This window comes from Podarcis filfolensis, assembly GCF_964270895.1.
Source record: "Podarcis filfolensis genome assembly, chromosome: 3".
Lineage (NCBI taxonomy): Eukaryota > Metazoa > Chordata > Lepidosauria > Squamata > Lacertidae > Podarcis > Podarcis filfolensis.
Window position 1 is genome coordinate 119,267,479 of NC_139606.1, and position 14,390 is coordinate 119,281,868.

General features: G+C 46.6%; 1 protein-coding gene across 1 annotated transcript in view; it reads right to left on the minus strand.

Annotated features, from left to right (window-relative positions):
• Positions 1-5,424, minus strand: part of LOC310758621 (L-gulonolactone oxidase) — a 47,995-nt gene extending 42,571 nt beyond the window's left edge. The window contains exons 1-3 of the mRNA XM_083605384.1: positions 5,279-5,424; positions 4,036-4,137; positions 839-964 (exon numbers count right to left, since the gene is read on the minus strand). Of these exons, the coding sequence (XP_083461510.1) occupies positions 839-964; positions 4,036-4,137; positions 5,279-5,281 (231 nt within the window). The 5' untranslated portion in view covers positions 5,282-5,424. The remainder of the gene's footprint in view (positions 1-838; positions 965-4,035; positions 4,138-5,278) is intronic.
• Positions 5,425-14,390: the final 8,966 nt, after the last annotated feature.

The window sequence follows — 14,390 nt, forward strand, 5'->3', positions numbered from 1 at the left end:
GCTGGCCACATGACCCGGAAGCTGTACGCCGGCTCCCTCGGCCAATAAAGCGAGATGAGTGCCGCAACCCCAGAGTCGTCCACAACTGGACCTAATGGTCAGGGGTCCCTTTACCTTTACCTATATATAATAATATTTTATTCTTTTTACCATATAGGAAGTTACATTTGTTACTTGACAATTATATCCCTATTCAACAAAACTAGTGTGTCACGGTTGGGTTCACGGGCGATCGAAGTCCCGGCTGGGGACATCGGGACCGGGGACAAGATGGTGGGGTGAGAGCAGGAACGGGAGTCCAGAAGCCAGGAGTCAGGAAGCCAAGGGTCCGAGAATCAAGGAGTTACAAAGTCAGGGGTCCAAGGATCAAGAAGCAAGGAGTCAAGGAGCCAAATGCAGCAAGGCAGGGAACGTGTTGCAGTGGCAAAGAGCCGAAGGGAAATGTTGACCTTATATCCCTTCCCAGCTCTTGCCACCAGGTGCAGTGAGTTACCAATCGGCCTCACCTTGCACCTTGCCTCTTCAGGACAAACTTAGGAAGGCCCCAGTCCTGCGAAGCCCTACTGGTCACAGGGTCTGGCTCCTGCACGCACTCCTGACATAGTGGCTTCCTGCTCACCCAATGTTGCTGTTTATAACCCAAATTGCACACAATTGGGGTTTAAGGTTTGACTTATTTAATTTCATCCTCTCCCAGTATGTCTCCTAATACGTTCTGGAGGTCACCCTGTGGGTGAGCTCTGCTCCAGGTCATCTCTCTGGCCAGGTAGTGTGAGGTGGAATCTGAGCTAGGCGGGCCATGAGAAGGACCCAGAAAGGGAGAATCCTGCTCTCTTACCTTGAGCACCTTGTTCATCCTTCCCATCTCAATCATGTAGTCATCTGTGCAGGCAATGTCCGAGGGGGAATGTCCACCTCCGACCACTTTCACCTTCTTACTCTTCTGCCTGGCCAGATCCAAGATCTGCAGAGAGGGCGACCAGACATTGGTACAGAGGTGACCCCCGAGCTCAAGGAAGTGGAAGCCGTAGTCCTCTGAATGTTGCTGGATTCCAACTCTCAACAGACCCAGCCAGAATAGCCAATGGTCAGGGATGATGGGAGTTGGAGTCTTGAGGGTCACAGGTTCCACATCCATACCCTGAGGCCTTGAGGTGCACTGATATTTCACCCCACCTTTCCACTTCCCATCCCCTCTATGATCTCTGAAGGCTCATCCTTCACTTGGCGCCCTCCAGATGTTTCAAACTACAACTCTGTTATGTACTGAGTTGAATAGGATCCAAACTGCAGCAGTCTGATTGGTCCTAGAACAATAGGATTCAGAATGCAGCAGTCTGATTGGTCCTAGAACAATAGGATTCAGAACGCAGCAGTCTGATTGGTCCTAGAACAATGCAGCAGTATGATTGGTTGGCAGGAACCACCCAATCATGCTCCAGATAGAAGTGAATCCACAACTTGATTGGCTTACAGTAGAATTCCGGAATTAGCCAATCATGTGCAGCCCATTGTGTAAATAATGTATATAAAGCAGATACTCTGAGGGGACTTTCTTTCATTCATTCCTCCTCACCACTATGAGCTGAATAAAGAGCATGAAATCACTTTGCGACTCTTGAGTATATTTCAAACTCCCACAGGTCCAGCCAGCATATATAGATGTAGAATTGAACAGGGGGCAGGAGGGCGGGGACCAGCCTAGCATGAGTTGGCCCCACCCACCATGGGCCTCCCCCTTTCTGCTGTACCAGCCCCCACTGGCAAAGCCACTTCCGAGCTGGAGAGGAGGTGGGGTTGCGGGCTTCACGCCCCCTCCACGTGCGTGGGGGCTGGCCTCAGCCTCCGCGTGATTGAAAGAATCCGCGGCCGCATCATCCCCTGGCCAGCCAATCGGCTGGCCTGGGGGGCGTGGCCTGCGCTATTTAGCCGGGGATCTCCCTCTTTTGACCGCTTCAGCTGCTCCGGTTCCCCACCCTCACGCCTGTTAGGTTTTTCTTTCCGACATTGCGATGGACCTTGGCTGGTCGCCGTTGAGGGGCCTGGTAGGAATTTTCTCCACTTGGCAAATTGGCTCCAGCCACTTGGTTTTTCGCCTACCTCGTAGCAAATCGCCGCAACTTCCTCGGCATTGGTGGTTAGGCATTGGTAAGGGTATTGTTATGTAGATGAGAGGGGGGAGGAAGCGCCAGCCATCACCTGCCCCGCATATTGAAGGGTAGTCCGGTCAAGGATTCCGGGGGGCGTGGCCCTGTCCGAAGCCTATGGAGGTGAGGGCCCAAGGCACGCCCCCTATTGGTGACCCCGTGGGAGTTCCTAGTTGATGTGCATCAGCAGGAACTCCCCCTACTGGTGGTTAACCCTTCCCAGACTTCAAGCGGACGGGCCGGAGTCGGATATAGTCGGTTAGGACCAATGCCTAAGCCAATACCGCTCATCACCTGTAACCAAAAAAGTTGTGGCCATTTTTAGCCCATTAACCTAAAAAATTGTGTGATTTTTCCACTGGGGCGAGGGGGGAACTCGCCACGCAGCAATGCCCCCTCTGATGAACCCAAGTTAAAAACAAGTGTTTGCCAGGACAGGAAAATTGGTTTCCAGGTGGAGAGATCAAAACTAGAAACAGAACTGTTGGAACCCAATACTAAGAATTTGTCAAGAATGTATAACTTGCTGTTGAAATGGAATACACAGGATGAGACAGTTAAATCAGCTATGATTAAATGGGCACAAGACATTGGTCATGACATCATGTTTACTGACTGGGAACAGTTATGGACTACCAGTATAAAGTTCACGGCATGTAATGCCTTAAGAGAGAACATTATGAAAATGATTTATAGGTGGTACATGACCCCAGTCAAGCTTGCAAAAATTTATCATACGCCCAATAATAAATGCTGGAAATGTAAGGAAACTGAAGGTACTTTCTACCACCTTTGGTGGACGTGCCCAAGGATCAAGGTCTTCTGGGAAATGATCTATAATGAAATTAAGAAGGTACTTAAGTGTACCTTTCATAAGAAACCAGAGGCCTTTCTCCTGGGCATGGTAGGCCAATTGGTGTCAAGGAAAGACAGGACGTTTTTTATGTATGCGACAACAGCAGCAAGAGTTCTTCTAGCAAAGCATTGGAAGACACAAGAACTACCCACGCTGGAAGAGTGGCAGACGAAAGTGATTGATTATATGGGACTGGCTGAGATGACTAGCAGAATCCGTGACCAAGGGAAAGAGACGGTGGAAGAAGATTGGAAGAAATTTAAAGTTTATCTTAAGAATTGTTGTAAAATTAATGAGTGCTAAAATGTCATGGGTAACGTAAAACAGAATTGCAGTGATAAATAATTGGGTAAGAGGAAAAAGATTAGAAACTGAATTGCAAGTACTGAAATTAGGGGTTGCTGGAAAAGTTTAAAACAGGGATGCAGAAAAGGGAGGTATGGGGAAGTCGTGGAAACAAGATTCAAGAAGGAGAGGTTAAGAAATTATACGTGTTTACATGTTTGTCTGTTTATGTGTCGTCAATTGTTGGTTGTGTTGTGTTTTAATATATGTTGTATAATCAATAAAAATTTATTATAAAAAATAAAATAAAAACAAGTGTTTGCATATTCTAGTCACAGGACCCCACTTCAAAATCCTTGATGTCACGCCGATTGAACCAATGGAGATTATTCAGATGAGATTTCAATTGTGCATGGTTTTCTGGAGCTCACGTTGGGTAAATTGTAGGAAAAAACAAAGGCCGCTGACAAAGGCCTTGGCCGAAACCATCGTTCTTTTTTTCACTTGCTACCCTTTTGGAGTCATATCTCAGAGATGTGTTGTTGACTTTTCCCATGTGATTTTAACCCTTGCTGACCCTGGCTCCCCACTGAGCTTGTGGCCACGGCATCTTTCTCCCGGTCTTCCTAGACCATAAAGATGGAGGACTAGAAGGGTGGGCTTTGCTTGTCTGTCTGTTTGCTGCCCTACACCTGCTATCTAGGGAAAGTTGGAAAAGTCACACTGACTGGAACCTCCTCCACTTACCTCCTTGATCTCATCCACCGTAGTTGGCTGAAAATACATCTCCGGGGAGGAGCCATAAGTCTTAGCCCAGTTCTGGAATCTGACACCACCTTGGCCATGGACCTAACGCCCAGAGACACAAAACAAATACCATTGTTATAAGAATTTAAGGTCTCAAAGATTTAAACTAAATGTTCATAAATTTACAAGGCAAACACATACATAAGTACCAGAAATAGTACAGGGTACCTGAAATAGTACAGGAGAACAATCGCGAAACCATTTTGACTCTCCCAAATTGACCTCAAATGTTTCTCTGCAAGGAGGAAGGAAATGGGAAACCTCTCCATTGTCTTTTGCTTACCTGTCTTTAGGGCATCTTTGTGTATGAATAGGGTGAGCCTGTGACCTGGACTCAGGAACTAAAGTATTAACCATCACAAAAGAATGGCCAGGCTGCCCAGGTGATGCAATCAGTGACCATTATCAGGTACCCTGGCAGGCAGGATTTCTGCTGTAGACCGCCACCTCCTGTGTTGTATGATTGATGTTTTGGGGGGTGGTCTTGGGCTACAAGGTGGGCAGTTTTAAAAGTATATATAAGGGCTTGCACACCGTGGTTCTGGGTTCCTCTTTCCTCTTGCATTTGGTGATTGAGGACCCTGTTGCAACAGTTTAATAAAGATCAGGCTTACAAGCTGCTTTGCTTCTCAATATTATCTGGTTGGCCTCTGTTATTTTCTCCTACTGATAGGAGACCGGAATAATCAGAAGCCAGGAAGACCAAAATTTTACAACTTATCTTAAAAACCATTGTAAACAGCTGAAATCGTTAGTTGGATTGGAATATCACTTGTAGTTTAATGTGAATTTTGGACATAATGGAGAGGTAAAAGATTTGGATTATCATAAAAGACGCAGGAGAAAAGGACTAACAATAGGACCCACAAAGCGAGGGGGGAAGTCCAGGAGATTCTCTGGAATCTGTTTTTATGTTGCATGTTGGATATGTAAGATAAGTTGGAGTACTTGTTATTAAATATACCAAGAAAAAAGCACACCAAGAACTCAGACCAATGTAAGTTTCAATAGTGAGAGTGGTCCCTAATCACAAATCAATAGTCAATAGTAACAAAAACTAATTCTAAGTGCATGGATGGCCTTTTAAGCCACTGTGTCTGGTTCTCCCTCTGCTCCCCACACCCACCAGCTTCAAAATGAAGAACAAGATCCATTCCAGTATTTAAAAAGAGAGTTTTCTTACCATTGTGTTTGTGGCTTCTTTGAATATCCAAAGGAAAGCTTAGCAGGAGACTGAGGGTCTTCCTCCGAGACAAGGCGGGTGTGTTCTACAGCAGATCTCAGGAGAACAGCTGCTGGAATTGGGAGAAGGCAAGGAGGGCCACTTTCCAGGGGAAAAAAGGGTTAATGAGTAACCTCTGCAAGGCCGACTTGTGGTTAATTTGAGACAGTTTGAGATAGTTGACAGACAGCAGGTAGAGATTCTTTAAGGCAAACTTTAATGATGATCGTGGCAATTGGTGCTGAAGGAAGGAGGAGGCGTTGAAAGCAGAGGAAACTTGACATTTTATTGGGGAAGGGCCCCAAAACAAGGGGGTTTCTAAACTGGGTCTGGGGTAGGTTCTGCCATTGATCAAGGGAAGTCACAAAGGTAAAGGGACCCCTGATCGTTCGGTCCAGTCGTGACCGACTCTGGGGTTGCGACACTCATATCGCTTTATTGGCCGATTTAGCCGGTGTACAGCTTCTGGATCATGTGGCCAGCATGACTAAGCCACTTCTGGTGAACACTTCTGGTGAAACGCCTTTTACCTTCCCGCTGGAGCGGTACCTATTTATCTACTTGCACTTTGAGGTGCTTTCGAACTGCTAGGTTGGCAGGAGCTGGGACCGAGCAATGGGAGCTCACCCCGTCGCAGGGATTCGAACCGCCGACCTTCTGATCGGCAAGCCCTAGGCTCTGTGGTTTAACCCACAGCGCCACCCGCGTCCCTAAGGGAAGTAATAGTCCCGCCCTATTCTGCCTTGGTCAGACCACACCTGGAATCCAGTGTCCAGTTCCGGGCGCCACAATTTAGGAAGGATATTGACAAGCTGGAGAATGCACAGAGGAGGGGAACCGTAGACGACGAGGGGTCTAGAAACCAAGCCTGATGAGGAATGGCTGAAGGAGCTGGGTATGTTTAGCCTGGAAAAGAAGAGACTGAGAGGAGATAGGAGAGCCATCTTCAAATATCTCAAGGGCTGCCCCATGGAATGTGGAGCATGCTTGTTTTCTCCTGCTCCGGAGGGTAGGACTCGAACCCATGGCTTCAAGTAATAATAAAGGAGACTCCAACTAAACATGAGAAAGAGCCCTTTGATGCTGAAACAGACTCCCTCGGAAGGTGCTGGAGACTCTCTTTTTTTTTTAAGAAATATTTATTAAGATTTTACAAAGACAAATATACAAAAACACATAATAATAAAAGAGAAAAAAATAAAAAATAAAAAGATAAATAAAGCATAGAGAAACAACAAGAAAAATTAAAAACAATTATTTTTCATAACATAAAACTCGTTTGCTTGTTTCTTTGACTTCCTCACACCTCCCCTTCTTGTATTCCCATTTAAATAATCAAATCAGCAAATCCTTACCCTCCTTCATTTATCTTATCTCTATAACTTAACATTTTATGACTCAGTATTTTCATACATTATCAATTCATTTTTGCATATTCTTATTAACTTTGTTGCCAATACCACTTATTTCCAATCCAACACCATTTTAGTTTTTTTTTTACCTAATTATACCCTTCTTCCATATTCTTAAAGCATTACAGCTGGAAACCACTTAATTTCTATCCAACATCATTCTAACATTCATTAATTTTGCAGTATTTCTGTAAATAGTCTTTAAATTTCTTCCAATCTTCTTCCACCGCCTCTTCTCCCTGGTCCCGGATTCTGCCAGTCATTTCTGCCAAGAAGGTGCTGGACTCTCCTTCCTTGGGGGTTTTTAAGCAGAAGATGGATTGCCACCTGTCATGGATGCTTTAGTTGAGATTTCTGCATTGTAGGGGGTTGGACTAGATGACCTTTGAGGTCATTTCCAACTTTACAGTTCTATGATTCTATAGCAAAGTCCTTGCCAGGTTCAACTTAAAAATACCAGATTTTTGGTATTTGTGAAATCAAAAGTTGGCAGAGCCCACTGGTTCCAGAACCAGCATCTCCAGGGAAGGAGGCAGCTTCCAGAATGATGCCCAGATAGTTTCTGGGCACCCACTCTGGGGTTAACGCCAAGAACAGATATGTTGTCTCGGGAATGAAAGGGTCGGCACAGTAAACACTGTCCCCGTATCTCTCTCTCCCATCTGCTGAGCTGGAGATCTTCCTTCCGATGTCCTTGGGGTGAGCGCCACAGCTTGGATTCTCCACGAGAATCTGCTTTTCGAACCTCCTCAAACTGCGACTCCATCCCTTTCCCCTCTTCATCTCTTTCCTGCTGGCACACCTCCTTGGCTGAAAGTCGGGCGAGCAGAACAAACGAGCCTGGATAGCGTTCTAGGAAGGACAGAGAGCTTTCTAAATCCAGAGAGCAGCATTCTGGTTAACCGGGAGATTGCCTTACCCGTTACATGCCCATTTGGCCATATCAATCTATGGAAGGGGCACTGTTAAAAAGTACCACATAATTCCACATTCTGCGGCAGCACCTGCACTGCGGAACTCCCTGCCTATGGAAATCAGGCAGGCGCCTTCACTGTATTGTATCCGGCAGATGCAAAAAAAAAAAAAAAAAAGCCTATAGGTATGTAGAATGTGGGTGGGTGTTATAATCTCCATAATTTAAGCTTCATCTGGTATGCAGGCTGAGACCCTATCTGCCTGCAGACTGTCTCGCCAGAGTGGTGCATGCTCTGGTTATCTCCCGCTTGGACTACTGCAATGCACTCTACGTGGGGCTACCTTTGAAGGTGACCTGGAAACTACAACTAATCCAGAACGCGGCAGCCAGACTGGTGACTGGGAGCGGCTGCCGAGACTACATAACACCAGTCTTGAAAGACCTACACTGGCTCCCAGTATGTTTCCGAGCACAATTCAAAGTGTTGGTGCTGACCTTTAAAGCCCTAAACGGCCTCGGTCCAGTATACCTGAAGGAGCGCCTCCACCCCCATCGTTCTGCCCGGACACTGAGGTCTAGCGCCAAGGGCCTTCTGGTGGTTCCCTTCCTGCGAGAAGTGAGCTTACAGGGAACCAGGCAGAGGGCCTTCTCGGTGGTGGCGCCCGCCCTGTGGAACGCCCTCCCACCAGATGTGAAAGAGAAAAACAACTATCAGACTTTTAGAAGACATCTCAAGGCAGCCCTGTTTAGGGAAGCTTTTAACGTTTGATGCATTATGGTATTTTAATATTTTGTTGGAAGCCACCCAGAGTGGGTGGGGTATAAATAAATTATTATTATTATTATTATTATTATTATTATTATTATTATTATTATTACCAGCTGTTTTTTAAAAGAAAATAACTTTCCAGGGACAGCTTGCTAGCGGTGGGCAGGACCAGAGGAAAAAGTTTCAAGCAGGGAGACTTTTTCAGGTCCTAAATGGTGATGTTGAGGTTTGGACCTAAGACCTTCTGAGTGCAAGGCAAATGTTCTCCCCTGAGCCTCACCCTTTCCCCATTAGCCTGCCGGAGTAGACATTTTCCTATAGGTGCTTCATTCCTATGATACGGAAGGGGGGGGCATGTCTTCTTCACCTTCTTCTTCGCTACAATATATCAATTTATTTCCAATTGTCAATGTCAAAAGGGACTAAAATCTATAAAATTCATAGAAAATCAACGTGCCAATTTGCTCAATTTCTCTAGGACTCCATCACACCTCCCCTGTCCTCCATAATCCCTCAAGCAAGGTGTCAAGACCCTAATCCTGCGAAATCACTCTGCCAAGCCTTTCCTCCAGGAAATGCCGGTACATGGACCATTGTCTTCTCATCAGGATGTGCTTATCTGCACATATCTCCAGCTCTGCATATTCCCCCCTCCCTCCTCCATATGTTAATCCTGTGTAACCCAACCTCTCTTTAATGTATTCATGATGTAACTGGGATGTATTTTGCACTGTATTCTGGGACATGGAGGGAAGTCTCAAAAGTTTATGTCACCCCTTTCTCGCTGTTCAATCTCGCCTTGAACCTGTTGCGCAATAAACGTGGATCTTCTGCAGCTTGCTCCTGTCTCCGGCTGAGCTCATTTTCCTCCGCAGGGACCCGCGGACTTAGTCCGACGAGCTGGGTGGCTGAGCAGCCTCGCACCCAGATTTTTACCGTAACACCTAATATTCAATCACCTCCTGCCCACGTTCTGCAGAAGAGAAGTTTCGGATGGGTTCTTGGAACCAACTGCTGCTCTTTCTCATGTTGTTTGCAGCCTTGCTCTTTGTATATTTGGGTCCCCCCCCTTTACTGTTGCTTTTATTGCTGTTCTAATTGGTGCATCGGGACACGGGTGGCGCTGTGGGTTAAACCACAGAGCCTAGGACTTGCCGATCAGAAGGTTGGCGGTTTGAATCCCCACAACGGGGTGAGCTCCCATTGCTCGGTCCCTGCTCCTGCCAACCTAGCAGCTCGAAAGCACGTCAAAGTGCAAGTAGATAAATAGGTACCACTCCGGCGGGAAGGTAAACAATGTTTCCTTGTGCTGCTCTGGTTCGCCAGAAGTGTCTCAGTCATGCTGGCCACATGACCCGGAAGCTGTACGCTGGCTCCCTCGGCCAGTAAAGTGAGATGAGCGCCGCAACCCCAGAGTCGGCCACGACTGGACCTAATGGTCAGGGGTCCCTTTACCTGTACTAACTGGTGCAAATCACCATGGGACTTGGGCGAATGAATAGCACCACAATGGTACTTCAAATAAGTAAATACAGTGGTACCTCGGGTTAAGTACTTAATTCGTTCTGGAGGTCTGTTCTTAACCTGAAACTGTTCTTAACCTGAAGCACCACTTTAGCTACTGGGGCCTCCTGCTGCCACCGCACCGCTGGGGCATGATTTCTGTTCTCATCCTGAAGCAAAGTTCTTAACCCGAGGTAATATTTCTGGGTTAGCGGAGTTTGTAACCTGAAGTGTATGTAACCCGAGGTACCACTGTAGTAGTGTCTGCATCAGTGGGGCAGGCATCCCCTCCCCAAATCTTAAATCCCAGACTCTTAAGAAGCAGTCGGGAAAATGCATTTTGTCCCCTTTCTCCAGCTGCAGGCCAAAGTTCAGCTAAGATAATTGTCCTGTTAATCACAGAATGGTTAACATGTAGCAGCCAATAAGTTAACCATTGCCTGGACTGGTTCAGAGTCCCCATAAATTCCCCCAAAACGCTTCTGGGCACATTTGAGTATTTTCCTTTTAAAAGAATTTACTGCTAGTCATCAAAATACAGTGCTCAGGAGACATTGGAGAAGAGAAGGCTAATCTAGCTATGGAGCAGACTTTGTGATGATTAAGTTTGTAGCTCCGTTATGTGTGTGTGTGGCCCTCTGTGTTATGCACACAGCTCACTGGCAGTTCTCCTTAGGCAGAACAAGGCTCTGTGCCCCAAGGACTTTTGTTGTTGTTTAGTCGTTTAGTCGTGTCCGACTCTTTGTGACCCCCTGGACCAGAGCACGCCAGGCACTCCTGTCTTCCACTGCCTCCCACAGTTTGGTCAAACTCATGCTGGTAGCTTCCAGAACACTATCCAACCATCTTGCCCTCTGTTGTCCCCTTCTCCTTGTACCCTCCATCTTTCCCAACATCAGGGTCTTTTCCAGGGAGTCTTCTCTTCTCATGAGGTGGCCAAAGTATTGGAGCCTCAGCTTCAGGATCTGTCCTTCCAGTGAGCACTCAGGGCTGATTTCCTTCAGAATGGATAGGTTTGATCTTCTTGCAGTCCATGGGACTCTCAAGAGTCTCCTCCAGCACCAGAATTCAAAAGCATCAATTCTTCGGCAATCAGCCTTCTTTATGGTCCAGCTCTCATTTCCGTACATCAGTGCTTACAAGAGGCTTACTGGGAAATGCAAAAGGGCTACAAGTGGCTTAACAAGCATAGGAACATAAGACGAGCCTGCTGGACCAGGGCAACAGCCCATCTAGTCCAGCATCCTGTTCTCACAGTGGCCAACCAGGTGCCTCAATGGGAAGCTCTCAAGCAGCATTTGAGCTCAAGCATCCTCTTCCACTCCTGGGGTTTCCAGCAACTGGGGTTCAGAAGCCGTGGGATAAGTAGCCTCATATAACCAACATGCTTAAGTCTCATTAATGCGTGAAAGGGGCTAAGGTCATAGAGTAAGCTGTCCTCCTATACAAACGATTTAGAAACACTCACCACTTTGGAACCTAAGTTTTACGGCCTGTGTTTTTTGACTGCTGCATGGAAAAGCACATGAACCTGACGTTTGAAGAGTTTGTAAGGAGAGTGGGGAACTTTGGAAGCAACTTAGAAGGGGATACAGTGGTACCTCTGGTTGCGAACGGGGTCCATTCCAGAGGCCCGTTCGCAACATGAAAAGAGCGCAACCCGCAGCGGCTTGTCTGCGCATGCACGGGTTGTGGTTCGCCGCTTCTGCGCATGCGCAAGTGGCGAAACTCGGAAGTAACCTGAAAGAACGTAACATGAAGCGGATGTAACATGAAGTATGACTGCATTTTAAAGGTTTTACAGTCTATATTTCCATGCTTTACTTTGATGCCTATTTTGGGATTTTAAATTTCTGCTGGGGTGCTCTCAGCAAAGAGTTCTTGCCCCAAACCTGGATCTTGCCATCCAGGGAATCCTCCTTTGATTATACCTATATTATATTATATTATATTATATTATATTATATTATATTATATTATATTATATTATAAAGCATCTTCCAAGGCTCCATCTACTTTCCAGTCAACTCTCACTAGAAAACTCTTAGCTCTTGTAATCCACTTTAATCACGTTTTGCTCCCTCTCTCCCCATCTCACCCCACTGAAGCAGTATGAACTTCTCCAAACTATGCTGGGTGTCTCATTCCAAAGTTTCTGGATAGAATCCCAGCTACCAGGAGCCTGTCTTCTATCATTAGCCCTCATTGATGAGACACCACCAATCACCTTGGACTAATAGGAAGCAATCTGCGAAACTAAGAATGGCGCTTAGCATCTGTAAGGCCATTGTGTCTGCTAAACAGGTACAGCAGACAGGCCTGCCATGATCGGTTTAGGTCAGGAGCATGCAAATGCGGTGCATTTATGCAGCTGAATAATGCATGGCGCAGGCTGCAAATGCAAATTTGCATGAGAATACACGGGAATTTTGAGAAGGCAGTTGCGATCGCAACCAATTGATTGCGACTGCAGAGTGATGTCAGTGATCTGATGGCTGCGAGTTTTGCATGCGTTTGACAATTAGAAGCACGAGACACTGATTGAATCAATCCAAAGTGGGCAACTTGCATAGATTTGGGGAGGGCCGCGACTGTTGCTGAATATTCATACAGTCCTCAGATGTCAGACGTGTCTTCTATCGGCTTGAAGCGAGGGCAGCCCACAGGCATCAAGGAGAACAGAATCTCTTGGGCACTTTTTGCCCCAAAGCAGAAAGAAGCAGAAGTCCCAGCAAAGGAAGAATGGATACAAAAACTTGTGGAATATTCAGAAACAGCAAATTTACCGGAAGAATAAGAAATGAAGATAACAGAAATTTTAATCTAAGAATGGAAATGTTTTATTGAATATTTACAGATAAATTGCAAACAGATGAAAACATTAGCAAGATTATTGTAATAACCTGCAGTTTCATAAGAGTATATATTTAAGGTAAAGGGACCCCTGAGAGTTAAGTCCAGTCGCGAATGACTCTGGGGTTGCGGCGCTCATCTCGCTTTACTGGCCGAGGGAGCCGACGTTTGTCTGCAGACAGTTTTTCTGGGTCATGTGGCCAGCATGACTAAGCCGCTTCTGGCGAAACCAGAGCAGCGCACGGAAATGCCGTTTACCTTCCCGCCAGAGCGGTACCTATTTATCTACTTGCACTGGTGTGCTTTCAAACTGCTAGGTTGGCAGGAGCTGGGACCGAGCAACGGGAGCTCACTCCGTTGTGAGGATTTGAACCACCAACCTTCCGATCAGCAAGCCCAAGAGGCTCAGTGGTTTGGACTGAGGTACCATCTCTTGAATCAAGGGTGCTGTGGGTTAAACCACAGCCTAGGACTTGCTGATCAGAAGGTTGGTGGTTCGAATCCCCGCAACGGGGTGAGCTCCCGTTGCTTGGTCCCTGCTCCTGCTAACCTAGCAGTTCGAAAGCACATCAAAGTGCAAGTAGATAAATAGGTACCACTCCGGCGGGAAGGTAAACGGTGTTTCCGTGCGCTGCTCTGGTTCGCCAGAAGCGGCTTAGTCATGCTGGCCACATGACCCGGAAGCTGTACACTGGCTCCCTCAGCCAATAAAGCGAGATGAGCGCCGCAACCCCAGAGTCATCCGCAACTGGGCCTAATGGTCAGGGGTCCCTTTACCTTACCATCTCTTGATAGTACTTGGTGGTATAAAGTTGCATACAAATTTAATAAACGAACAAAACAAAATCAATGAAATTAACTGGCAGAAAGGGAGAGAGAGATTTTGAACTCTGAGAATCGGTTTATGCTGCTTCTTTGTTGAAGGCGATGCCACCTGGAAAACTGGCCCATGCCATCTCTCTTTTATGGTCCTGGTTTTGCTAACAAAGGAGGTGTCTTACGAAACCGGGCCACCGATCATATTGCAAAAGACTTGGGAGACAAATGTCAGTGGGTAGAATTTTATTTTATTTTTGTCCCCTGCAGCAGCAGAGCTGTCGGGCTAATAGAAAGGGCTTTGGTGGACCACCCCCCCCAGCTAATTAAGGAGTGTCGCCATCCGTCAGATAAGAGGCAGAACGAAAGGGCATCGTGCTCCACGGACGGCACCCTGGATTTATTAGCTAACCCGAAGCGGCGGAACCCGGCCCTATCACGAAGCGTTTCCACTGGAAGACTTTTATTGCATTGAAAGCCGCCAACTCCCCCCCCTCCCAAATCTTCTCATTGCTCTGTTCTTGCTCCCCCTCCTCTCTCCCCCTTGCAACATCCTCCTCCTTTTATCTCGCTTGGCGTTCTCAGCATCTCACTCTCAGGGAAAATACATAAATAAAGCAAACATGATTTGCTCTGGGATAGAGCGGCCTTGAAGATAAAGAAATGTCACGATGCCCCCGCTGTGCGCAGTACAAGGACGAAGTGGCAGAACCTCTGTGTGTTTTTCTGAAATGGCACATCTCTTTGGAGGCTTGGTCCCCTTTCCGCTCCCAATTTCCAAAAGGGATATATATATATATATAT